At 49.2% G+C, this 25,922-nt stretch overlaps 10 protein-coding genes across 10 annotated transcripts; 3 read left to right on the forward strand and 7 right to left on the reverse strand.

Moving 5' to 3' along the window:
- Positions 1–16: 16 nt before the first annotated feature.
- Positions 17–1,877, reverse strand: BDV38DRAFT_292022 (putative isoamyl alcohol oxidase; the record flags this gene model as incomplete). Its single annotated transcript, XM_032061900.1, has 2 exons — positions 17–1,358; positions 1,408–1,877. 2 exons carry the CDS (start codon positions 1,875–1,877, stop codon positions 17–19), a joined length of 1,812 nt encoding a protein of 603 aa, XP_031919451.1.
- A 983-nt stretch (positions 1,878–2,860) lies between these two features.
- Positions 2,861–6,015, reverse strand: BDV38DRAFT_292023 (glycosyltransferase; the record flags this gene model as incomplete). Its single annotated transcript, XM_032061901.1, has 5 exons — positions 4,881–6,015; positions 4,619–4,779; positions 4,208–4,571; positions 3,788–4,138; positions 2,861–3,701 (listed from the first exon to the last, which is right to left on the reverse strand). The coding sequence occupies exons 1-5, from the start codon at positions 5,729–5,731 to the stop codon at positions 2,861–2,863; spliced, it is 2,568 nt and encodes an 855-aa protein (XP_031919452.1). The 5' UTR covers positions 5,732–6,015.
- A 442-nt stretch (positions 6,016–6,457) lies between these two features.
- On the forward strand, positions 6,458–7,150 carry BDV38DRAFT_277412 (MARVEL domain-containing protein; the record flags this gene model as incomplete). The annotated part of the gene is made up of 1 exon (XM_032058478.1): positions 6,458–7,150. The coding sequence occupies one exon, from the start codon at positions 6,458–6,460 to the stop codon at positions 7,148–7,150; it is 693 nt and encodes a 230-aa protein (XP_031919453.1).
- Positions 7,151–7,829: 679 nt separating this feature from the next.
- BDV38DRAFT_277413 (putative MFS sugar transporter) lies at positions 7,830–9,835 on the reverse strand (the record flags this gene model as incomplete). Its single annotated transcript, XM_032058479.1, has 9 exons — positions 7,830–8,165; positions 8,228–8,612; positions 8,658–8,714; positions 8,766–8,807; positions 8,864–9,057; positions 9,108–9,192; positions 9,242–9,432; positions 9,496–9,695; positions 9,751–9,835. 9 exons carry the CDS (start codon positions 9,833–9,835, stop codon positions 7,830–7,832), a joined length of 1,575 nt encoding a protein of 524 aa, XP_031919454.1.
- A 141-nt stretch (positions 9,836–9,976) lies between these two features.
- BDV38DRAFT_292026 (transcription factor domain-containing protein) lies at positions 9,977–12,385 on the forward strand (the record flags this gene model as incomplete). Its single annotated transcript, XM_032061902.1, has 4 exons — positions 9,977–9,991; positions 10,647–11,135; positions 11,195–11,567; positions 11,640–12,385. The coding sequence occupies 4 exons, from the start codon at positions 9,977–9,979 to the stop codon at positions 12,383–12,385; spliced, it is 1,623 nt and encodes a 540-aa protein (XP_031919455.1).
- Positions 12,386–12,415: 30 nt separating this feature from the next.
- BDV38DRAFT_277415 (uncharacterized protein) lies at positions 12,416–14,609 on the reverse strand (the record flags this gene model as incomplete). Its single annotated transcript, XM_032058480.1, has 6 exons — positions 12,416–12,664; positions 13,016–13,110; positions 13,175–13,550; positions 13,619–14,197; positions 14,290–14,444; positions 14,519–14,609. 6 exons carry the CDS (start codon positions 14,607–14,609, stop codon positions 12,416–12,418), a joined length of 1,545 nt encoding a protein of 514 aa, XP_031919456.1.
- A 3,307-nt stretch (positions 14,610–17,916) lies between these two features.
- BDV38DRAFT_277416 (PLAC8 family protein) lies at positions 17,917–18,506 on the forward strand (the record flags this gene model as incomplete). The annotated part of the gene is made up of 3 exons (XM_032058481.1): positions 17,917–18,007; positions 18,097–18,194; positions 18,270–18,506. The coding sequence occupies 3 exons, from the start codon at positions 17,917–17,919 to the stop codon at positions 18,504–18,506; spliced, it is 426 nt and encodes a 141-aa protein (XP_031919457.1).
- A 527-nt stretch (positions 18,507–19,033) lies between these two features.
- Positions 19,034–22,055, reverse strand: BDV38DRAFT_267319 (bifunctional SDR family oxidoreductase/M16 family metallopeptidase; the record flags this gene model as incomplete). Its single annotated transcript, XM_032056566.1, has 6 exons — positions 19,034–19,424; positions 19,493–20,187; positions 20,247–20,324; positions 20,378–20,503; positions 20,557–20,687; positions 21,101–22,055. The coding sequence occupies 6 exons, from the start codon at positions 22,053–22,055 to the stop codon at positions 19,034–19,036; spliced, it is 2,376 nt and encodes a 791-aa protein (XP_031919458.1).
- Positions 22,056–22,546: 491 nt separating this feature from the next.
- On the reverse strand, positions 22,547–24,293 carry BDV38DRAFT_233601 (rRNA 2'-O-methyltransferase fibrillarin family protein). Its single transcript, XM_032053144.1, has 3 exons — positions 23,924–24,293; positions 23,560–23,714; positions 22,547–23,497 (listed from the first exon to the last, which is right to left on the reverse strand). Exons 1-3 carry the CDS (start codon positions 24,012–24,014, stop codon positions 22,790–22,792), a joined length of 954 nt encoding a protein of 317 aa, XP_031919459.1. The 5' UTR covers positions 24,015–24,293; the 3' UTR covers positions 22,547–22,789.
- Positions 24,294–25,713, reverse strand: BDV38DRAFT_233602 (uncharacterized protein). Its single transcript, XM_032053145.1, has 2 exons — positions 25,159–25,713; positions 24,294–25,101 (listed from the first exon to the last, which is right to left on the reverse strand). The coding sequence occupies exons 1-2, from the start codon at positions 25,417–25,419 to the stop codon at positions 24,610–24,612; spliced, it is 753 nt and encodes a 250-aa protein (XP_031919460.1). The 5' UTR covers positions 25,420–25,713; the 3' UTR covers positions 24,294–24,609.
- Positions 25,714–25,922: the final 209 nt, after the last annotated feature.

Raw genomic sequence — 25,922 nt, forward strand, 5'->3', positions numbered from 1 at the left:
AGCCAGTCAACAAGACTTATTCAGCTTTGCACAACTTCCCAGTATCCAAGTCATATTGCCACATATCACTTCTCACGCCAGAGAGGACAAACAGGCTTTCACTAGGGTCGTATTTAGCCTTAATCTTTGCCAGAAGGTCATAGTTTGAGCCATAGAAATCCTCCTTGAAGTTGCTCGTGAATGGGTTCGCCTCGTTCATATAGGCACCCGAGTTAGGCGACCACTCTCTCCACATCTTTTCCTTAACCTCGTTAAAGTGAGCCGCGCTTTTCAGCGCCTTCTTTGGCGATCCCGCAGCAGTAGGGTCAACCGTAGCACCATTGGAAATGAAATGCAGATAGGCGGAGCGCCAGGCTGGAAGCAATGCGCCCCATTCTCCCTCCTGCGTATTGTGCACCCCGGGGCCGCCTTGTAGACCAATTGTCGCATACGTACCGGCGGTTTCATTTTGAGAGCGCATCGCTATCTTGAGATAGGCACGTCTTTTGTGCCTAGGCGTGTCAAGTAGCTCGGCCCGTCCTAGCAAACGGCTAGACACTACGCTCTGCCCGCCGGCCGCGTCACTCCCAGAAATGGCGCTGAAGAAAGACGAGTAATTACTATGGGAGGAAGCACTGAACGAGATGGAGAGACTGTTGTTTCCACCAGCCGCATGAGAGATGTTTGACAGAATAGAATTGACAAGTGCCTCCATGGCCGAAGGTGTGGAGTTGAACGACCAAAAAACCTGCTGGACAACAGCACCAGTCGTGGGTTCTGAAAGTGATGCAAAGTTCATGGCACTTTGACCTGTCGCTAGCATACAAGCTCCGGCCAAGCCGGCATCCATCAGGTCTGGAAGAGCAGAGAGATGGGTCACAGCTGCATCCCAGGACAATTCTGCACTTCGGTTGCTACTATCCTTAGGCGCAATCAAAAGATTGCCTATCGTCACACTGCTAGGCGCCGGGTGATGCCTGATAACGTACTCTGTGACGACCCCATACAGGCCAGGACCTCCCCCACGAAGGGCCCAGAACAGGTCCTGGTTTTCGGAGTCGTTGGCTATCAGAATCTTACCTTCAGTCGTGACAACCCTCATCTGGAGAACATGGCTAGATGCGAGGCCATAGGTGCGGGAGAGGGGGCCATGACCACCGCCCTGAATGTAGCCGCCCAGTCCAACACTAGGATCCTGGCCAGTGGTAACCACTCTTCCGTGCTCGAGGGCTTTGTCGAGTACATTTCCCCATTGCTGACCACTGCCCACAATGAATACGTCCTCAGAGGTGTTTTTGCTAGGGTGTAACCAGGACCGATTGCGCTCGAGCTTGCGCAAGTTATGAGTCCAGATAGATAGGGCAAATGCACCGCTGGATCTGAAAGAGCATGTCAGCAAAGCCCATGATAAAACACTAATATACATACCTTCCGTTTAGATCATGACCTGTTCCCTTGACTACAATCCGAATGTTCCGCTTCGAGGCCCAGTGCATTGCCGTGGCGATCTGCTCTTCGGTGGTCGCATTCACGATGTACTCAGGCAGACCTCCAGTCGTACAGCCTCTTCCTTCGACGTAGCCCGGAGCGTTCGGGGGCAAGCAAGAATTGTTCGCATAGATTGGGTAATCGATTGATTCGGGAAATTTAGAGAGCCACATTCCGTTGGTCCAGTTCGATTGAACGTTGCCGCAAGAGACGGGTGATCCAAACGGATTACCCGGCCAGCATGACGAGGCGACGGGCACAGTGTGGAGGAGCCTACCATCAATGGAGGCGTTAAGAGATACCCAGTCTGAATTGGAAGGCCATGTTGAGTCCAATGGGGTCACTTTGCAAGTCACTGATGCAAGTGCTGGCGCCGCCAGGACCAGCGCCGAAACGATGGCTGGGAGCATGATGAGTCTAAGAGACGTTGTTCGAGTCGAATTATGAACACATATTGGCGGCGCAAGGAAACTATATATATACCTGGCTGGCCTCTATGATAGATGATTACGAATCTCTGTTAAGGGGTACCAAGGACGTTAGTGGGCCGGTGGATGTGGTCGTATATCCTTCCATCTCGGAACTCAATTATCCAGTGTAAGAATATAACAAATAAAGGCCGGTATAGGTAACTGATAGGCATCTTCGTTCGTTTCACCGATGATCTCATGGCACCCACCTCAGATAGTAGGCATAGGACAATATACGAATACGGCAGAAGAACTCAAATAGGAAAGGCTGTGGAGAGACCCACCCAGTTGGATTCTGGGGTAGACTTCTATTTTAATTCATCATTCCTACATGGTATGAAAGTGTGCAACATTTTCATGCTTTATGGGTGTCAATGGACACGATATATTACCCCAGTCCGGTCAACGTCTGCAGAAAGCAATGAGCCAGCGCTAAATCTATACACAAGCAACGAATTGAACTCAATATCCGCGCTATAACCGATAATACTTGACCCACGGTCTGTAGTATCAAGTGGGTGGAGGTAATCCGAAAATCTGAAATTCTCATGCCTAAAGAGGGATTTTTTCGTGTTGTCAGTCTCATATGGGTCCACCAGTGGGTCAAAAGGCTATTACGATGTAACGGGATGCCGATCGACGTTGCCTAATTTGAAGATGCATTTGCTGAATCTGCAGGATACCAAAGTTATCTATTGGCTCAACGCAAGCTCAGGTTTAATTGGGCAGCGATACAAAGGCTTGCCGAGCCTACTACCGTGACCATATGGTGGTCCACGACTGTTAGTCAACTGAAGAAAAGGGGTATGTTGTAGCTTGGTAGGTGAATGGAGAAATCTAAACACTACCTAATAGATTGTATAGTTTCTTATGAATTATCATATGTACATTACTAGCCACAATTCCAGATACTACCGCCCTCTTCAGGCTATCTCCCTGGTAGACAGCAACTCATCATACAACCAGCACAACACCGGTGCTTCTATCTGCACGCCACCCTCCGCCCTAGTGATCCATTCCGCTTCTGTCCATCTTGCTTCCTCAATCCTCTTTGCAGGTTGTTTCCGTACGGTACTCATCAGAGAGCGATAGATGCCCTGATTTGGATACGCGATAAGACCAACTGTTGCCGCCCCGGTCTTAACTGTCAAGCTGACTAGACCTTTGGTCAATCCCTTAGCCACTCCAAGAGCGCCCTGCTTCTTCTTTCCCTGATATGTGTGCACGAAGATATCGGTGACACCCTCGTACAAGCCGTGAGAGAAGGTCGACCACGCCACACCCGCACCACTCTTCCAGTCCCTCACCGGGCCATGCACACGTACCTTTTCGCCATACAGTCGGGGCACTGCCCGCATGCCTTCGACGGCTGCAAGAGGTAGATCTACCAGGGCGCCGCGAGAGGACCGGCCGAGAAAGATTCCTAAGCTGGTAGCTGATGCAATAGCCATCTGCCGCGCGTAGTCTGGGTCATCAGAACTAAGTTCAGTGTCCAAGATGTGCGAATGCGTCCGTGTTATTAATGTTGGCTCTGTCGTGGATAGTGTCTCAGATGCAGATAGCGGGGGGTGTGGAACGGTGGCAGGGTCGGAGGCGTCGCGATTGCGGTCAGATTTTCGGAGACGCTTGTATTCCTTATATGGATCGATAAATATCCCTGCTGTGGCATCGGCCATGCCGGTGAGGGTAGATAGCGAGGCTGATGAAATGGCCGTAAAGGGGTCCCATCGACGAACATCAATGGTAAATGGCTTTGTTTGGTATCTGGTTTTTTCCGTCATGAATGAGTTAGCCACAACGAAGTCTTCCTATGTTCGAGCCTGGACTTGTATGCTCAGGACCTGACTCACAGTTTAAGATGTTTTCCCTGGATCCGTCCCTGGCGCTTCAGGGCCCACGCAGCCACTTTGGACAGCTTGACTGTTCGTTTCCCTGTCTGAAAATACCAGACTGCGGGTTCGCTCGGTATGAGATCACACTGCATCTTACGCCGCGGGAGATGCGAGTGGAACGAGTCAACTGCCGCACGAACACCGCACTCCTGACGCATCCTGTCTGCTATATCCCGCGCCACAGCAGCAGCCTGCGGGGTTAAGCAATAGGTGATAGCGTCAGCCAGCTTCCGTGCGGTGAGGTTCTTGTGGGGAATTGGCTCCGGACCGGCTCCCACAGCGGCAATCATATTACCCCAAAATGGTTGGCTGTAGCGCGAAGCTGGTTAGCATCAAAAGACCTGAGAGCTTCCACAGACAGAGAAACACAATACTTACTCTCCAAAGAAGGGGACGATGACAGTCGGTTTTCCATTCCGCAGGCCGCAGGCTGTTGTTCCTGCACCGCCGTGATGAACAACAGCGGCAACATGCTGGAAGAGCCACTCGTGCGGACAGTCGCCAATGTAGTGAACATTGGGAGTCTCTCGGCGTTCTAAATTGCTCCAACCACAGGATATTATGGCCCGTACTCCGGTCTCTTGAATAGCATCAAGGAGGCTGGACAATGTCTTTTCTACATCCTCGAGGACGATACTACCGAAGCCGATATAGACAGGTGGCGGACCAGCACGCAGGAAGGCATCAAGTTCCGCTGGAGGTTCGTAGGCCGGTGGATCACGAAAGAAGAACCCACAGACGTCTGCAAAGTTAGCCAATATTACGTCCTGGTGGGGGTATCATCTTCACCTATATGAGATGCCCAGTCCTTGGGCTTCGGGATCAATGCGGGAGACCAGCAGTATGTGAAGGGCACGTTGAGCGCTTCTACGAGGTTTGGTCCCTCTGTGGTGGGGACGGGATCTAGGCCCAGTACATTTCTGCGCCAGACATTAATCAAATCCCCTAGACTAAGATCTATCAGCCGAGAGTCGTCTCCACTAGCGAAGAAAAAAAGAAACCATAAAGTAAAAGCAACGCGAAAGTGGAAAATGAGAAAAAGAAGACAAACCCTTGCCACGTCAACCACTCCACAAAATGATAAGAAACCAAATTCCCCAGCGACGGGTCGTTACCCGAATACTTTAAGTTCGCGAGCGGGTGATGAAAGGCCCTAGTGCTCGTCCAGGGCATCGTGAACATGAGATGGACGGGAATGCCAAGCGCCTGCGCACAGTGGATATGGGCAAAACTCGGCGGGTTTGCAATTATGGCATCCGCCACGAATGGGGTCTTATCATATGGGTCCGGTTCTACACACGACCGCCAGCAGCCGTCTAAAATCTCCGCCATCGAGGCCCGCTTCCGCTGGATATCGCCTGCCCGCAGGCTTTTTATGCTTGGAATGAGTCCAGGGTTGCGCACCATATAGGACATCAGCTCGACCGGATCGCCTCCAATGGGATAGAATTCAAGGCCGGCGGTCCTAACGAATTGCTCGAATTTGGCATGCGTGGCCAGCCGCACACGGTGGCCGTACTTCTGCAATTCCTTGCCCAAGGCGACAAAGGGTTGGACATCACCACGGCTACCTACAACTTGGATCACGACGTTGAGATGCAGATCCCAGGCAGGACATGGCACGGATGGAGCCGCTTCTCCCTCTGTCTGAGGCGCCTCGGCGGCTTGGTTTCCCATAAGCCATTCCAAATTGCGACTGAACCGCGATCCGATATGAACATCTACACGACCATCATTCGTCGGCGATAGCTCTGGGAAAGAATCGTTGGATAGTGGAAAGACCACAGGATGAGTCGCTGAATTGTTCCTTGTCGGATCGCCCCCTGAGGACGAGATAGACTCGTACGGTGGAGGGAGCTCCCAGCTGCCATCTTCAGCGGCGAAACATCTCATGTCAGCCATGATGAATGACTAGGAAGAGTGCCGAAGCAGTTGTGCCAGTCTTCGCAGATCTAACTTGTTCTAATTTTAAACTGCATTTAAGGTACCGTTGTGAAGGATAAGAGTAAAAACGGGTCGAGAGAAAAACTTTAATTATAAAGAGGAGGAACGAGAAAAAAGAACAGGAGAAAGCACGATCCACCCATGATTGAGAGCCATGGACAAAACAGCAGACTATCTGATGTAGTTGGCCACACCTCCGAGTCAGAGAAAGTTATTTCCTTAAAATGGAATGTCCTTCGGAGTGGATACTTTTGATACATACGAACACGATGGAAATTCCTAACACGGTTAGCTCCCGCTGCGCAAGGGTGGCGGAAATCATACGAATACGTGAGAATCACCTATTCAGGAAGCCAACCCTAAAATACTGGTAGTAGACCGTTCCCCAAATGGGAACCTACCATGGAAGAGCGCAAAAAATATTCTGTAAGTGGAACTGCAACCACTCCCAGAAGGAAATGATATGCATCTCAAGCACGCTCAGCGGTCCACATTTCCAACTTTATAGTCTTCGCCTCAGTAGTACAGTCTTAGCCCTTTAGACCCTACCTACTAGCCTCTCCACGCATCTACTATAAAGCGCACTAAGTCCCCTAGACATAACTGACTGGGTCCCTACTTCATTCCTGATCCCATAGGACACAGCTAGTGACTTTAGTTTCTATACTTTCTCTATCCCCAAAAATGACAAAAGCCACAACCCCAATGATCGAACAATACTGGCACAAAGGAGGCCTCTGCGGCGTCATCTCCCGCGCCGCCCTCCGCACCCTCCAATTCGTCTTTGCCATCGTGATTGCCGGTCTCTACGGCGTCGACCTAGCCCACGCAACAAAGATTAACGCCCGCGCCCCTTCGCAATGGGTGTACGCCGAATTCGTCGCTGCAGTCACTGCACTCACCTGCATCGTGCATTGCTTCATCACCGTGATTCACGTTGCATGGTCAGCCTGGGATTTTGTGATCTTCGTGTTCTGGCTAGCCCAGGTAGGCACGTTCGGAACGATATATCTCTCGAGCAACGTACCGGATGAGTATGAAAAAGCGACGTCGTCGATACCCCGCATGCGTGCCGCTATCTGGATTAGTCTGGTCAGTATGGTGTTGTGGTTCGCGACAACTATCTTGGGCATTGCGTGGTGTTGCCGGACACGCAAGGTTACTCGGCGGACGGACCAGGTTGATTCTGCTAAAGAGCGAAGCCCGCAGAGTGATAGTGACGTGGAGAGTGGTTCAAACTGCGGCGAGACGAAACAAATGATTGCGATTCCTGATGCTATGGTTGGCGAGAAAAACGTCAAGGAGAAGAATGACAGCAAAATAACATCCGAGACGAATCAGTTGGACTCTGATATCTCTCCTCCACCTTACTCTTAATTGTTTCATTCGGTATCGACTTTTTCTTCGTCGTTCTTCGACTTATTGCTTCTGTTGGTGCCACATTTTCCGCTTCCTATATCTGTTCCTGGTTGGTAGAAATGTGCTAGGCGATTACTACTGCAGGGTAGCTGGATTATACGAGGAGCCTTCCACTCTGGGGTTCATCTCACATTTATCACGTCCTTCCCCTGCAGTTCTCACCTGGGGCTCTGATTAAATGCATTCATTCTATCTTTGCATGATATTGGACTGTCTAATGCATCGTTGTCGAGCTACACGAGCTTAGGACCCATCGGACTTGGTTTGCGGTATATCAGACTACAATATGCAATGGGTACTAAAGAGCTCGGGCGACATTAAATGCTGGGACGATAACAGCAGTACACATCAATTATGACACAACGGAAAACCCCTTCCACTATTTTATGACAGCGAAGAACAGGGCACATCGCTCCTGGAATCAGCTAATGACTTATTCAACGAATCTCATACATGCCTAGAGAAAGGTTTGCAATTGTACTAGAATATACAAAATAAAATCTTCACTTAGCGTTCTTCAAATACAAATATACACGTCAAGATCTAAGATAAATCTGTCAAAAATCATTCATCTCATTAGCAAAAGCCGAGAGACATTTCCTCAACCATCGTAAAGTCGTAAAGAAAAATTCATGATTTAAACCCTCTCAATGTGTTCATCAACACCTTGATGTTTCTCTAAGCCCTCATCGGCCACCACGCTCGTACGTCTCAGGACCCCAGTATCCGCGACAATACTGGCGCCATGTCCATGCATCTTCCGCTCCTTTTGGAGCTCCAAAGAAAGCTTCACGGCGCTCTTGTCCGGCTGTGTGAAGAGGTAGTCAATCACCTCGAGACTCAACTTGGCGGTTTCGGGGTAGCAGAAGTAAACAAGGGGCACAAATGCAAAGTTGGTACACATGAAGATGAGGTATGCCTTCCACTGGAGTCGGTTGATAATCACGGGTGTGATCATGACGACGAAGAAGTTCTGTTACTTATTAGTATCTTCCTTCTCTTTCAGTAGGCTAGGTGGAACCCAGATGAACTTACCCAGATCCAATTTGAAGAAATTCCCACCGCGGTTCCCTTAGCTCTAGCATGCAGTGGCAAGATTTCCGGTACATAAACCCATGGAATGCAGTTGACTGATGCTCCGAAGATAAGCATGAAGAGGAAGAAGAAGGCAACCGATGCCGATGACGTAGCGTGATCATTTTCCTTGCCCTTGAAGCTAAGAAGGATTGAAACCATCATCATGCAGATTCCGAGGCCGAAGGATCCCCACATCATGGGTGTTCTGCGGCCTACTCGATCGACGAAGAAGGTAGGGAAGAAGCTACCAACGACAAACATGATCTGGGCGCATCCTCCGATAATCATTGAAAGGTTCTTGCTAAGGCCAACATTGGTGTTGAGGACCGTCGGGATAAAGTATCTACAACTGTTAGTCGGGATCTAAACGGGGGAACTTAGAGCGTACACTAGAAGGTTGATACCACCGAGCTGGTTCATGAATTGCATTCCATAGCCGAGGAGACTGTATCCTTTGTTAGATTGGTGCTGGGGTGAGATTGAAGAATATACATACACTCTGTGGCCAGTACAAACTTCGTCGCGCTTGAGGATATTTCTACTGTCGGTGAGCTTCTAATTTTGAGGAAGCAGGGTTGAAGCAGGGGAAATCACCTCCACTTGTACTCTCCATGTTTGGTCTCAATAGCAAGCGCCTCGAGGATCTCAGCCTGCTCGGCGAGAATCTTCGCATCGTCTTTTGGTCGACCGTACACATCACTCAGAATCTGCAACGCTTCGTCATCACGTCCTTCTTTGTAGCAATACCTCGGAGACTCGGGGAGGCCGAAAACAAGTATAATGACGACCTTGAAGCTGTTAGAATACTTGTATCGCAGTTGACGCAAGAAATACTAACGAATCCAAAAATCATCTGACACGCGATCGGTAATCTCCAAGCGATTTGCCCTCCGACAAAGCTCATTCCATAGTCGAAAAAGTAACTATAAATCGTGAGCATAGCTCGTACAGCGTGGTGGAAAATGGTAATACCTGACGACAATGCCCACACCCACCAGTAGAGGCTCGCTGCAGACAAGTTTACCACGCTTGGATGCCTCACAAAGCTCTGCTTGATACATTGGCACAGTAGAGGTTTCAATCCCAGTGCCGATACCCGTCACGAAGCGACCAACCATCAAGTGCGGAACGGAGAAGGCAGATGTTTGCAAGATGGCACCGATCTGGAGGCGAGGTTTACAAGTCAGCAATTGACCTATCACCATCTAATCTCCCCGAGAACTTACAATCACCCAAATCATCGCAAGCCACATTGCTTTCCTCCGTCCGAGCCAATCGCCTACTAGGAAGTTCACAATGCAACCGGCAAAGCATCCTAGGTTGTATATGGAAACAATGATCCCCATCAAGCTGTCTCCTGGGTTACCCATGGTGTCGAGAAAGTCTTCGTTCTCGACAATTCCGGAGAAAACACCTTGGTCGTATCCTGCGAGGGTCAGCAATTCCATCCATAAAGCTTCGTCTGCGATAGAGTCGGTTACCGAAGAGAATGAACGCCATTCCACAAGCCGCCCAAATGGCAGCTTGGAGGGTGAACCCCGTGCCAAACAGATTGACCTGCACCATTGTGCCTCGCAATATCGCGTGGGTCTAATATGGGGATAGTCTGAGATAGAAAAATCTGGGGAAGTGGACCAGATGGAGACATGGCGACGCACAGCCCGGGGTAGATAAGATTTATACATGATCACAATGCATGTGCCAAACATGGCGGAAAGTCATGTATACGAGTCATCATGTCACCTGTAAGTGTAACTTGACCAGTCGGCAAAAAACTACCCCGGATGCAGAAGAGCCGACCAGCCCAAAGAGGCAATCCGAGCCACCCGTTACCCCAGAAAGTGGCCCTACCCCGCAAGAATCTAACCTCAAAACGGGGGATCTTCGCTCTCAAAATTGCCTCTGCTCGCCTTTTTAGACGTCATCACCTTCGCCAATCCCCCAACACGGACTTTTTCCCCAGCTTTTCAGATCGGTGTGGAGCCCATTGGTGGAAAGAATCAAGGCTATCGAAGGTAACGTCGCCATCGTACCATACAATCCACGGAAAAGGCTCGTCTATCTAGCCGAATCCAAGAAATCAGATAAAGAAAGCATCGATCTTGGCGCCGTCTTGACTGCCGATTAAAGGGAAGTAAGGCAAAAGGGCAAGTTGTCTTTAGCCGAGTGGCCCTTAGTTGAATGATAGGCGGTCTTCGGCTCAGGAACATTTTACCCAATCAATTCTTCTTCCCGAAGATCCCAACGCCAATCCCAAAGCCTACCTCAATTACTATCGGGGTCTTGGCCCGTCTTTGTGCAATACCAGACAAAACAAAAAAAGAGGTCCCCTTATTGTGAGAGACAACGATCAAATTGAGCAATGTTTTCCGCTGAGCCGCCGCTGAAGCGCCGGCGAGTCTCGAGCACCACCTCGAAACATCCACAGCCCGCGGAGGAAGAACCGTCACCGGGTGCAAATGAGATAACTCACCCAAATCCAATTGATTATCAGGAGTCTCAACCACTCCCTCCGCAGAGCTACAATGGCATCAGTCACAGTTCTCCCGCATCGGGAGGGCCATTTCAGTCTCCAGGAAGTTGGTATCAGGATGGCTTCTCTCAAGATCCAGGTTTCCTCGCGTCCCAGGAAGAACTACGATGTATCCTTTTCTCGTTAGCTTATTCTGCTGCTCCAACGCGAGCACCAAGCCCCGATGCCGGGATATTAGATAGGCTCGGTGACAGAGGGACGGATCCACTAAGCATTGACATGATGTCCCAATCTCACCGGGAAAGGCAGCGGGAAGAGTCTCACCGGTCGCCTTTTTCAAATAGCAAACGTATCAAATATCTGAAGAACTACGTGACCGAGGTGGCTCCATGGGTAAGTGCACCCTATGCATCATATTTGGTCTATTTCCTTTGTTTATTGACACATGGTAGCTGGACATGTTCGACTCGCAATGCACGTTCCGTCAGCAGCTTCCGGCACTAGCGCGGACATTTCCCGCTCTGTCTTACGCCATTCTCGCCTTCTCGGCACGGCATATGGAACGTAAAGAGGGTGTTCAGGACTTGTTCGATAGCCTTGAGCTATATCAGGAAGCAATAAGACTCCTAAGCCCGGTACTACAGGTGCGCGATCCGAAGATCGTAGCCGCATGTGTGCTGCTTTGCTGCTTGGAGATGATGTCCGCCCGAGCGCAGGATTGGCGCCGTCATCTCGAGGGTTGTGCTGCTTTATTTGATGCCTTCGAGATTCACGGATTTAGCAACGGGTTACTTCAAGCTGTGTTCTGGTGCTATGCGAGGATGGGTAAGATTTGCTCTCCCTTATCTCAAAAGTACCTGAGGTTTTTATTATGTACAAGTCTAATCGTATACTCAGATCTTTGTGGCGCACTCATCTCGGATGGTACCCAAACTACGCTTCTGCATCCTTCCAAATGGCTTCCCCCGGGCTACCAAGAAGAGGATGCATATCAATTGTTCCAGGATGCGAAATCGCCTGACATGCATGCCAATTATGCTGTGTATCTTTGTATGAGAGCAACTCAGCTCGTCTCAGATCGCACCAAATTTGTGGAGTTGCATGAACAGAACGGCTGTAACCTGGAAACATTCTGCTTGCGTTGGGTTCGGTTATGGGACGACCTACAACGATGGTTTTCGGAACGGCCGAGCGAATTACTGCCAGTCCAGACGGTCAACCGTAAACCCTTCCCACATATTTTGTTTGTTCAGTGGGCTGCCATTTCTTCAAACCAGCTTTACCATACGGCATGCCTCCTGTTACTCAAAATGATGCCGAAGGGGGTCAGCTTGCCACGATCACCCAGTTTGTCCATGTTGTGGCATGCGCGACGAATCTGTGGTATCTCTCTAGCAAACCCGCATCAGGGGTGCCTCAATAACGCCTTGCAGCCTCTGTGGATTGCAGGGCGCTTATTTAGCCATGCGTCAGAGCATAAGGAGATCACAAAGCTGATCCGAGATATTGAAGCTGAAACAGGATGGGGGACGTGTTGGCGGATTCGAGATCTGGATATTGCTTGGGGCTATAGTACCCGCCGGCGCACATCAAGCGATCATGATCAACAGTTCTCCACTTCCCGTGAACCGCCGCGCGTCTAATCATAAATGTATGCTCTAGCCAGACACTTTTCACATACCGTCGAGAAACGACCATTCCTCTCGGAGTTGGCTCAGATATTCGCCGGTATCCCAACCGGTAATTCCACGAATGCGATTAAAGCCTTGCAAGATCTCCTGTTGTTGCGATTCGTGCGTCATGTGCTTCGCTGCAAGAAGGAGAGAGGCAAGCAAGCACGGGTCCCAGCTTTCACGAGTGTCATTATTCAGCGCGATACCGCAAATACGGTATGCGTGCCACAAAGGAGATAGGACTGGAGACTGCGGATGATTTAGCAGTGCAGTTCGTGGCTTACATTGGAGCAACAACAGCATTGCAGTATGGTATATCTGGTTACTAAAAGTTCCAGATCCGTTTGCGAATAGAAGCAAGGGGAATTCGCTCCCTTGGTTGAGCACTTGGTCTCTCGCGTCTATCTCCACCATTGGCTCAAATTCCAGTGGGCGCAAATGGTGCCATTGCTCAAGCTCCCCAAAAGCTTGCAACCAACTTTCCATCACCTCATGCGAAGTCGCAAGAGGTTGTGGTATAGCTTCTTGATGACATAAGGCCAAAGCTTTCCCACATAACCACAAAACAGCATTTGTATAAAGACTGACCCTTTCACATACATCCTCGGTACGAGACAACAATGTTAAGCTGGGGATCGGGAGCATCGGGAGCGGGGTTCGAAGGGGGATGTCGTTAGCGAGCGCCACTCCTAAGTCTGATAGGCATCATGTTAGCTAGTGTAAATATCAATATGGCAGAAAGGATAGCGTCAAACATACCTATACGTAAAAACATCCAGTAAGCGGTCGACTCCATGTCCTTACTGTAGGCATGCTGAACCAAGTGATTTACAAAGGGGACATCTCTATTCACCCAGTCGACCCAAGCTTTTGGAATATCTGTGACTAGACCTCGAATTTCTTCGAGAAGGCATAGCAGTATAAGCTCCGTGAAGTCAGGATGATCGTGGTCCAGTTGGTCCAATGGGTTGCCCTTTCGAAGGGTCGGCTGCTCAAGACCTGCTCTGTTCCTGTGACCCCGTTGATTGATGCACGTTTGTGAAAGTGCTAATATCGCAGAGAGAAGTTTTTCGGATCTCGTTGCCATCTGAATTACATTAATTCCAAATGGGTGTCTCAAATCGCAAATGTCAAGCTATATTTGTCAAAGAGGAGCAGTTAGAAAAGCTTATATTTGAAATTGGCAAACAAGAATGTCCTTACCCAAGTAGCAACATGGTAGCGGTAATGGCGGAGAAGTTCCAGCTTGCGAGCTTCCGATTCAATGCCGGTACTCGTAGTTAAAGAGGTAGACAGTTCAGTAATACTCGTATGTCTGGGATCGTCCAAAAGCCCGGTAGGTACTGTTGGCAGGGCAATCTCCTTTACCTCCGAGGGCTGGGGATTCATCAGCGACGATAATGCGACATTAGGGCTGAGCAGCGACAAATTGTTCGACTCCGGTACAACACCGTTCGGTCCAGCCGTTGCTCCTAGAGCTAGCAGGCCTTGAACAGCATCATCCTTGTCCTGGTGAGGAGTCCCATCTGGCGATATGTTCAGGTCTCCACCCCAGTGTGGTAAATCCAAAGTATCACGATGAATACTACCCCCATCACCATAATGCTCATTCAAGTCGATTCGGTTATCCTTTCCATCACTATCTTTTCCATCATCGGCGAGGATTACTGCACTATCTCTACGATCACTCTGAGGATGTGTCACTGGAATGCTGGCAACGGGGGATGGCGAATCCTCCACGGAAGCATCCGTGGTACAGCCCAGTGGATCTTCCTGAACAAACTAGAGTCAAGAATTAGTATGCATATACAGCGGATAGTTACTCCACTTGGAGAAATGCAGTTCAATCTTAGAAAGCAAAAGACACTACCCACTTTGATCTTGTCATAATTTACTTCAGGCTTGGGCGTGCGCAGTTCACTTGCGGTGACCGTAAAAGTGTTCTTCTGCAAGAAGCTAACCTGCAGTCCATATTGACAATCTAGGTTCTTGTCGATACAGTTTTGGCAGCGCGGTTTTCCTTCGTCGCCTGAAATTTGAGGCGGTTTCAATTAGTGCCGCGCTACACAGACGATCTATTCTCCGAAGGATAATATTACTCACATTTCCGGCGTCGCTTTCGACACCGTAAACACCCGGTCCTGCATCTCGTAAACTTAGGAGCGGTTTTGGTTGGAGAGCCGTCGTCGTCCATCGTCAGGAGCGTTGAAAAGCAAGAGTCAAGATAATCACATTTTCGCAAGGACGGGGCGCCTTGGGACCTGGCAACGATCTAAATACGGAAAGCGCAAGCGTCGAAGGAAATTCTGGGGGAACTTTCCCGACCGGATTTCCCCACATTATCGGTTCCTGCGGTGGTTCCAACTGCCGTCCCGGGTTCCCAATCTAATTCTTCTCTCCTTCCATTGACCTCATATACCTCATGCGATATCACCCTTCGATTTCCGTGTCATAGTGTTTCCAGTATAGATCCTGCACCATTTACTAAACTTGAAACATGTGGCAGCGAACACATTGACTTCACAGAAGCTTATAAGGATCTCTATCACGTTGGAAAGAGCCAATGAATAGCTTTATCCCGTCGGTACACAACCTGTTGGCTAGGTTCTTTGGTCAATATATAGGGAGCTCGACGAGCAGCATACAATGTTTCTGATACCTATATACTGACCATCTCATCCATCCATCATTACATATCACTGGCTACACCAGATGATGAGAACGCATGGCAAAGCGATAGGTAAGGTTTAACAGCCAGCGATAATCGCCATCTCACCCAGAGGTCTTGTTGCAACTGGCACTCGACATAGAGGGCACATGCAAAGTCAACAAGCAATCAATTGTCCCTAGGTACAGCATCTATATGATCCTCAAAGCAACTTTTCGCTACCATGCATATCCTAGTCTCCACTGTTTTCCCTGCAACTGCCAGCCGAACCGAACCATTCTACAATACAATACCTTCCCTAATCTATATTTATCGCCTGGTACACCAAAAGACGAAGTGAAGTCAGTGGAGATACTTCTATATCAAGAAGGCTATCTACTATGCCTGAGTCATTTTCGACCTGTGAGACACTAGCGATATGGATTTAAGAGAGCTCTATATATACGTCATGCCGGGCTGTGCGACAGAGAACTGCGATTTTCTGCTATTCCAATCCCTGGTCGATTGCCCCATGCGGTGATGTCCCACATGTGCTGTTTCGGAGAAGGCAAAGGTTGAGCCAACGTAAGACTGACACTGTCACTCCCTCCAAATAGGTTGCCACTCAATATCATCGACGTTCTGTAATTAATAGAGATCCCGGCAATTTTTCGCATTGGAGGGAATTACTACTAGTGCAAGACTTATTTCGACCGGCACGATTTCAATTTCTTAGACAATGAACCCCTTCTGGAACTTAAAGGTTCAGCCCAAGTGCTTCCTTGGAATCCTCGGCATTTTAGGGTTGCCCCGAACGTTCGACGCCAGTGTTCGTATTGATATATCAATATCTACTACTCCAATGAAGAGCAATGAATAAGATGATATTTGGTGAATGCCTACAATGATCTAAGACGCCGCCATCTTACTCTTGAATATCCCGTCCAACTGAAGGCAGCATGACGACACTCATTCTCGCCGTCGAGCAGCGCACTTTTGGTTTACCGATTAGCTCCAGTCCAATAACACAGAACATGTAGATCCTTGCTACTGATCTGCATACTAGGTATTGAGACTTCGCGTGGCAGGCAATAAATAATTCAGACTGCATTGTCGGCTTCTCTATCATCCTGACTACTTATTTCTTAGTGAAACCACCTTGTAAGTCAAGCCAGAAACTTTGCGTCTAGGAATCATTGACCGTCCGTTGCTTTACTCGAGGGTGAATCGAAGTATCCCTTTAAAGCGAACGGCGGTTGCACCCCGGAGAATATCACATATCGAGTACGATTACGAGTAATGCTGCTCAGCACCAGGACGGCAGCGATATATGGATGACAGCTTGATGAAAGGGAGAATGTGGCCCATTTAGAAGGACATACCAACCACTATTCAGTTCAACTAGGTATCAGTAACACAGGCTATATAGATTCAAATGCGCAACTCAATATATATCCTTTCAACGAAGCTTGTGCTCTGCGGGACCAACGAACTTTCCTGTCTTCAGCAATGGAGTAGTTCGCTCAAGACACCCATTCCGAATACCCGGCATTCATCCAGCGGTTTCGTTCGGTATCTTTCAGTATCTCTCAAGTGAAAGAAGCCCAAATAGAATAATCAGGGGCAACACACTTTAAATTGATTAATGTTTCTTAAGATTGCCAAGCGAGTACCCACCCGGCAGGCGCTAGCACTCTCCTTTTAAACCTACAAGCTGCCAGGCACGAAATGGCCCCTACATAGAGGTTCAAAACATGGAGGGGAAAAGAAGAGTGAGAATACTGTTTCAAAGGGAGGAAACAGCTCTTCAAATATTAAACAAGCTTGGTCTACTGCAAGGAGAACAACAGAGGTCTTTGAGGTCCTTAATTTTTAAATAATATGGCCCGTTGAACGGCCCACAATCTTATCTAAGAGTGTGTTATTCTTAGCGACAGGTTGCATTCTATTAGTGATGTAAACTCGTCTACATAGCTGTCTATGCCACGATTCAGCCCTCATATAATCCAAGCCAAGCTAATAGGGAAAGTGAAAAAAAATATATATAAATAAATAAATAATACATAAATATAAGACAAGGGTGAAAGAAATGAAAGGGAAAAAAAAAAAAAATCGAACTGTTCGTAAAACACGAGCCAACAACCGAAATTCACAGAACTAGTAACCCTATATCAACTGATCGACCCGGTGAGGCTCGTATTTCAACTTTACCAGGGGGGCTAAACAACAATAAATGTCATCGATGGGCCCAAGCTGAACCTCTCAGAACGTTAACTAAACCCCAAGACACGAGGATTAGCGTTCCTCTATCGCATTCCAAGCAAGACCCTATGTCAATCTTCATTATATCGCTCCGCAGGTTTTCGTCTTGGCTCTTTCACCTTCAACCGTGTCTCCCTCGATTCTTTCACGGTTTCATGTACTTTTTTCCTAAGCGATTATTATATAAAAGTGTGCCTTAATGGAAATGAGACGGTTCTCAACCCGTCCAAAACCATGTCGATCATACGTCTCTGCCTATTTGCCTAGAGAAGGTCCACAATAATAATAGGGCTCTATTAACTTCAACCTTTTTAAGACTTGTAAAATGGGTACATCAAGGGCCGGTGTCCGTGCTGAATTTTTTTTTCTAGCTAAACGGGAAACGAGCTGCAGAGTATATAAAGTCTCTAAGTAATTTCTAGTTTCTAATAAATACATAGCTCCATTCATTCATTCTTTCATTCATCCTCTTGACACTCGTTTCTGTATACTTCCACCCAACGATTTATACCAATCACCAACCCCCCCTCTCCTCTTCCCAAAACCAACTACAATTCCAACCACATAAAAGCCAAACAGAAAAACCAAAAAAATGGGTGCCCCAGAATCCGAATCTCCCGCCGTCCAGCAGCAAAATGAATGGTCCAACGGCTTCTGGGACTGCTGCTCTCCCGCAGGAACCTGTACGCTTCCCTCTCTTAGATCCCCAGATGCTGTCCCCCTTCCTACTACTTCTATGTACACCATGAAAGCTAACATATACCGAACCCAGGCTTCTGGGGCTGCTGTCTCCCCTGCTGTCTCTTCGGCAAAACACAATCTCGACTCGAAGACCCCCAACTTAAAGAATATAGCTATATGAACGGCAATGTACGTGCATATATACATCCATCCATCCATACATATACACCTCCACCCCCAAACCACAAAACTAACCAAAAACAGTGCTGTCTCTACTACCTAACAGCCCAAGTAGGTTTCCACTGGGTTCTTCTCATGATCCGCCGCGGACAGATCCGGGAACGCTTCGGCATCGAAGGCTCCGGCGTTAGCGATTGCTGCTCGTCCTATTGGTGTCCGTGCTGTGTGATCATGCAGCATGAGAAAGAGATCGAGGCGCAGAGTGAACGTCCCCAGACGGGGTATCAGGCTCCGACGGGTATGGCTTATGCTCCTCAATGATTTCTAGGACTTTTTTCTGTATCCTGGGAGGAACTGGGGCTTTTGGTTTCTTGGTTTTTTTTTTTTTTTTTTTTTTTTTTTTTTTTTTTTTTTTTTTTTTTTTTTTTTTTTTTTTGATATTTCTATGGTGAATAATGAGATTAGGGATCGATTGATGTATTATGGGATTTCAATCTAGTCTCCGTCCGTTTACTACTATTAAGTACATACATGGTAGAGATGTTGGACGGTGTTCCGTAATGGGTTACTTAGTACTATTAACATGCATTAGCAAGCATGCTACTTTCTATACCCATCGGCTAGCCGCAGGTTTTTCCAAGATTCTCTACGTCAATACATGGCCATAGAAGAAAGGAACCAGGTAACTCGTGAACAAAAGAAATACAGTTTTAAGTATATCAGTGACAGTTGTGTACTGTACAAAGCACGCTACCTCAGCGACTACCACCTCTTCTATCTATTAATCACCAAATCAAACGGAACAATTGCCATAACTCTGAGACGCGGAAATCCTGCTAACCTAAAATTTACAGGCTGTTACGGGTGGTGTCCGCACGGATACGGTTGTAGTCGAGGAGACCCTCAACGCTGCCGAAGGCGCTGACAGCGACGTCCTGATCCCAGATGCGGCGGTTGGCAAAATCCATGACATCCTTCTCGCTGATCTGGCCGATTGTACGCTCAATGTCCTCGGGGGAGAGGCGGCGGCCAGTGGTGATGATCTGGCGACCAATGTCTTCGGCGACGGCAGTGGTGCCGTCAAGGGAGAGGAGGATGGAAGCCTTGAGCTGAGCCTTGGCACGCTCAACCTCGGCGGAAGTGACGTTGAAGCACAGGCGAGACCACTCACGCATGGCGAAGTGAGTGAGGTCATCGAGGGCAGTCAGGTTCTCAGAGACGAGGTAGATACCCCAGAGACTAAAAGGTCATCGTTAGCGATACAATCAAACAGTCAGATCGGAAACTCTTCAGGGACCAAGACTTACCCAGTGTCGCTGTAGCTGGTGGAGAAGCTCATGAAGCTGTTGGCAAGGCCGTGGTGCTCAACGAGGGAGCTGAGCTTGCTACCGAGGTAGGGAGAGTTGCCCATGGCACGGTCCCAGTTGCCAACAATGGCCTGGGCGACGAGGGCAGTGAAGTAGTCATCGTCCTTCCAGCTGACACCCTCAACGGCGAGGGCAATGTGAGCAGTAGGGATGGTGTCATCACGGAGTCTCACTTCGGATCCAATGAACTCGGGGGTGCGCTTCTGCTCAGCGGTGAGAGCGAGAGCAGCAGAGGTAGGGGGCTTGCTGGGGAGGCTGCCGAAGTGCTCCTCGGCGAGGCGGACGAGCTGCTCGTGAGGGATACCACCGGCACCAACAAGGACCATGCGGTCAGCAGTGTAGTTGGTCTTGATGTAGTCAACCAGGTTGTCGCGGGAGATGGTCTGGATGTTCTCCTTGGGGCCGAGGATGGTGCGACCAAGGGGCTGGTTCTGGTAAGCGGTGGCGTGAAGGTGGTCGAAAACAACCTCCTCGAACTGCTTGTCAACCTCCTCCTGTTCACGGAGGATCACGTCCCTCTCACGCTCAATAGCACCGGGCTCGAGCTTGGAGTTCTGCAGGATGTCGGCGAGGATATCAACGGCCTTGGGAACATCGTTGTTAAAGGACTTGGCGTAGTAAACGGTGTTTTCTCTCTGAGTGCCTGGTTAGTTTCCGAGCCAATGCTTAGTTCTATCATAATCCCGGGTCGTACCGATGTGTAGGCGTTCAGGTGAGCGCCCATGTTCTCGATCTCAAGCTCCAATTGGTGCTGGCTGCGCTTGTTGGTGCCCTGGAAAACTGTCAGAAACGTCTCCACTGCTTAGAATTGAACGAGGTAAATACCTTGAAAGCAAGGTGCTCAAGGAAGTGCGCGGTTCCGTTGGTCTTGTCAGTCTCTGCCCTGCTGCCGGCATCGATCCACACGCCAACAGTCGAGGTCTGGGCCCATGGGGAGTACTCAGTAGCGATCTGAGACCAGTTAGTGATCTTGCGAAACGATTGAGCATACTTGTTTTCCGTACCGTGAAGCCGTTAGAGAGGGTGGTCGACTGGGTGGTGGATGGAAGGGTAACCGGGGAAGAGAAGCCTCGCTTGACGGGCTGGATGGACTTCAGAGCAGCCCGGCTCCGGAGAGCCTGGTTGAAATTGAATGCTAGGCGCCGGGAGGCCATTGTGACAGGAATTAAGGTGGATGTGGAGGGAAGGGGAGGGATGGAGCAAAGGTGCAACGGCTGTAAAGACGGTCAGCCCTGGAGATGAGAGGTTGAAGTTCGGGAGTCAAATTGTTCGCCAGCCCGTCAGCCAATCACATGACCCGCTTTTCCAAACCACTGTTTTCGATCCCGACTGTTCCCTAACGCTTGATTCGGCCATTGAACCGCGACAAGCGATGTTTCAATATGAAGTTCGTCTCTGTCACGAACACTTTTTACAGTGATTTTAATCGCATACAAGACATCCTCATGGCCCTTCTTGTTTTGTGTTCAAGAAAAAAGAGAAACATTCACATTCCCACTCATACTAAATTTACAAAAACATTCACACAGCAGCCTCACGCAAACCGACTCGCATATTGCCTGATATTCTCAATCATAGGAACATCCTCCGAAAATCCCAATTTGATCGCACGATCCGTCTTGAAGTTAGGCGTCCACGTTTGCACAATCTTGTCAATAGCGGCATCGTACTTCTCTTCCACCAAAGCCCTTCGTTCCTTACCACCAATCTCCTCCAGCGCATCCAGCATTTCCTGAATACTAACCTTCAACCCGGGGAGATTGACCGACCTCGACTCTCCAAAGGCCTCCTTGGGAATATCCTTCGCATGCAAGAGATTCTTCACCACCGTATAAGGCGAACAGATCCACATCTCCGTCTCCTTACTGACTGGCAGAATCGCCTTCTTCCCGTTAAATGGCTCCCGGATAATGTCGCTTGCGAAGCTGCTCGCAGCCTGCGTGGGCTGGCCAGCTCGAACAGTGACCGTTGGGAGGCGCACTGCTCTACCATCCAGGAACCCCCTCCTCGAGTAATCGTTCAACAATGTCTCGATGATGAGTTTCTGCGATCCGTATGAGGACGACGGCACAGGAGGGAAGTTTGTTTCGTCGATGACGAACCCAGCAGGCGCAAGACCGTAAACCGCCAAGCTGGATGTAAAGACCACTTTCACTCCAGGCATAACGGCCCGAAGCCGGTCCAGGATATATCGGGTGGCATCAAGGTTCACCCGCATGCCCAGCTCGAAGTTAGCCTCGGAGCCGCTGGACATGATTCCGTGTAGTAGGTAGACAGTGTCGAAACGGTGAGATTCAGTGAACAGCTCGTCAACCACCTTCGGCGAGGTGAGATCCGCCTGTACACATTTCACTCGTGACGTACTTTGAGCAGCGGCAGCAGCGGGAACGGCTGGCGTGACAACGTCTGTGAGTGTTACCGTAATATCGGGGGAGCTCGAAAGGAGGGCGGAAGCCAATTCCTGGCCCACGTAGCCGTTTGCCCCGGTAATGAGAATCGACATGATGGTCTATCAAGACGGTCTCTTGTGCCAGTGGTTTAAAGAGAAAACGAGACGTAAGCACAGGATGCAACTCGCGGGGTATATACAGTATCTCACGAGACTGCCTAAAAACAATCGCACGAGAATATTACCGTGACTTAAATAGCAATTATCCCAGTTGTCAAGATTTATACTGCGGGGTCAGAGGGAGATTATCCCCGCTCTCGGTCTTTTGCAAGCCCCCATCATCATTTTGGTGTCAGTTACGAAAGGTTGCACTACGCAGCAATTCCGAAGTGGACAAACGTCCAGCGGTTGTTAGTCGGAGAGTAATCCGATTACCGACCCGCTGAAGTGTCGAAAACGTTATAGAAGCAGGACCGGACCAACGGCGAAAGTCCGAGAAACCACAAAGTCAACCCCCATGTGCCGCTGGAAGATTCTCACACCTTCCCATGACCGTAGCACGGCCAACCCGGGTTACTGTCTAGGATATGGAAGCATGAAATGTAGGTAATTAGCAATCATATAGTTCTCTATTCCTTTCCCAGACATCCAGCCAGATCCCATACTGAACACAATAGAGTAGTCGGAATCGGAAACATGAATATTTTCTGACTCAAAAAGTACATTCAGAAGAAACCTCGAGATAGCACAAAGAGAAACATTTCAGCATATCACAGAACACTTGACGCCAGAAAAAAAAAAGCATAAATGATTAAGACATGAAAAGAGACCAGACCCCCATTTTTCTTTTATGCAGAACGCTTGTAGATACCAGCAACGATACAGTGATCACGTTCGAAAGGCTCCAGAGTCAACTGCTCCTTGGGCTTGATCCTCTCCTCTCTCATCTTCTGGACTTCGCGGGTGAAAACAACCTCCGGCTTGGCGGTACTGTCGATACAGTTGGCCTTGACGGAGACGATGACACCACCACCCTCCTTGAGGAACATGTGAGCGTTCAGACCAACAATACGGGCCTGGTCGGGCTGGGCAACATCGGCGAAGATAACGTCAACCATAGGCACCAGCATACGGTAACGAAGGGGGTGACGGGCGTCGTCGACAATGGGGACGACGTTGGTACGGTGGGTGGCCATGCCGATCAGATCACGACCGGAACGGTGAGAGAACTCGACGGCGTAGACGTTACCAGTAGGTCCAACAATATCAGCAACGTGACTGACGGAGGTACCGCTGGCGGAACCAAGGTACAGAACCTTAGAACCAGGCTTCATGTAGATATCATCAAGACCACCCAAAACACCAGCGGCAAGCTTGGAACGGAAAGGGTTCCAGACACGGTACTCGGTCTTGGTGACGGTACCGTCCTCGGTAGGAGTTTCAACAGCAATGCGCTTCTCGCCGTAGACAGCCTCTCCGGGAGTCAGGTTCTTGGTGACGAGCAAATCTTCCTTACCGCCACGAGCGACGAAGATACCAGCATGACGGTGAGGTTCCTAAAAATGACTGGAGTCAGCTGCTGATATCGTTGTAACATGGCGAATCATGAAGCACTTACAATGACGACCTTGGCACCACCCTTAGCACCACCCCTAGCACCGCCGCGAGCGCCACCACGGCCACCGCGACCACCACGTCCAGGAGGGCCGCCACGTCCACCACGACCTCCACCGCGAGGTCCACCACGGCCACGAGGGGCACTTCCGAGTCCGCCTGTAGATCATCGTAAAGAGATCATATTAGCCACACCATTCTCCTCAAAAGGCACAGCAGTTCGAGCAACTGTCGCAAATATCGCCCTCCGTGGCGAAAGAGATCTGACATTGGTTTAAGGAACAGATTTCGAGGCCAGACGGAGGGCGACAATGCTGAGCTTCAAGGTGTCTGCTTGCTGTCCGAGATGGAACTGATCGTGAACAAACCTCTGCCACCACCACGGCCACCGCCGAATCCACCACGTCCACCACGTCCACCGGGGGGTCCACCACGTCCGCGAGGAGCACCGAAGCCCATTGTGTTATATGAATCGAATAGGATTGACTTTAAAGAAAGGTTGAAAAGGTCTCGAATGGGGTTGCTGTAGTAGCAACAAGAGCAAAAGAAATTTTTTTTTCCGGATGGAAGGAATTAAGCCCGCTCGATATGGGCGAAGTTGTAAATCGCAAGTGTCACTGGACCTTTCGAAGCAGCTGGTGCAGAATTCTCGCACTTGCACTTGCTTTCAGTAATCGGTCGAGGCCGTGCTGCTCGTCGTTGTTGCGGTCGAGATTTTTCTTGAGTGACCGTCGGAACTTTGAAAATCAGAATGCGCTAGTCCGCATGTGGACTAGACCCCGGCCTCAACTGTCGTGGGAACTTAAGTCACGTGAAGTGGATAGATAGCGAGATCACCTGATTCGTGCAAGCCCTGCGCCAATTGGATCGTAAGACGAGATATTGGAGACATTGACGGTGATGGTCACTCCAGGCATGTTCAGAATTTGATCATACTAATTCCAGAAAACCCATACGTATATTTCTGACTTTATAATTCCGCGACTAGGTCATGGCAAATCATACAGCATTCCAACCCTCAATTATGTACATCATCGAGTCCCAGTGATCACCGTTATTTTCCATAAAAGTAGTAATTTGCAGCATATTGAACAGTAAACTCCGACGGCATGTCCTTACATGTCTTCGGCGGTGATCCCGCAGCAGTATTAACCCGGTATACACCGGAATAGTCCCCTACCGTGCCACTCGTAGTTGAGAGATAGAGCCATGCAACGGCCCCATCGTTCCCTTGGATAGCATTCGACGGCGCATCAACCTGCGCCTCTTTCTTTGTTCGTGCAATACCATACTGGTGTGTTTCCGTGGTGTCGAGGTTAAACACGGGTGTTGAGCCGTCAAAGTAGTGGTGGCCCATGAGATCAAGGTTTGCCGGTGGAAGCCGATCTGATTCACCGGTTGGCAAGGGGATCCTGTATGCAATATTTGGTAGCATGTTAAGCATATCCGAGAACCTTCCTGCGATGCAAGTAGCATTGTAGAGGTTTGCAACAGCGCCAATAGCTACAGGTGTCGAGTTTGAAGATGGTGTCGCACAGGTATAGTTCTGTCCGATGTTAGCTTCGGTGTGGTGGCCTGCGGGGCAATGTTGAATCTCATCTACCTGTGTGCCGCGCCCAAGTGCGACGTATAAAAACTTCTGGTCTGAGGGAGAGGGTAACCCGGACGCTTGTGTCGGCAGTTCAATGCCAGAAGTATCGCACGTGGCAGAGTTGAGTATGTCCTTGGAGTGCTCAATATGCTTGCTCACTCTCCCCAGGTACTCCGATAGGTCGTTTGAGAACGTGTATGCATTGTCGAAGAATGCCGGTGCCGCAAACGAGTATGCTGTTAGACAGGCAATGAAAACAAATGATGAACGCATTCCGGATGCTTTAGCCAGCCAGCGGCCACAATAGAATTAATGTATAGGGGTGAGATAAAATTGTGTGGATGGTAGTTAAACAGGATTCGAAGGGATAGGACAGGCTATTCAAGGGCCAGTTGGTAGGCAGTAGGGTAGATCGAGGAGTCTCTTCGTGACTATCAAAGTCGTTCGAGGAGAAGAGGGGGGGAAGGGGGAAACAGAAAAGACCAGCCCTAGACAATCGACATTCACGTTGAGTGGAGAGGGTATCAAGACAGATGCTACGAGGAATTGAGGATCAGGCAAAGTCGAAGGCGCTCATATATAATGTTATGCTCATGTTTGTTCTCGGTGTAACCATATGCACAAGTCATACAGGCAACTATCCAGTATTCGAAACTCGAAGTGTAGTATCTATAAACATCATCGAGTGAGATCAGCGCAGAAGCCGCCAACAAAAAGTATATTAGATGGAGCTTCTTGATTGGTGCTTCGAATGCGCTGAGCGCAATCCTCCAACT

The sequence above is a fragment of the Aspergillus pseudotamarii genome (genome assembly GCF_009193445.1).
Source record: "Aspergillus pseudotamarii strain CBS 117625 unplaced genomic scaffold BDV38scaffold_2, whole genome shotgun sequence".
Taxonomy (NCBI): Eukaryota; Fungi; Ascomycota; class Eurotiomycetes; order Eurotiales; family Aspergillaceae; genus Aspergillus; species Aspergillus pseudotamarii.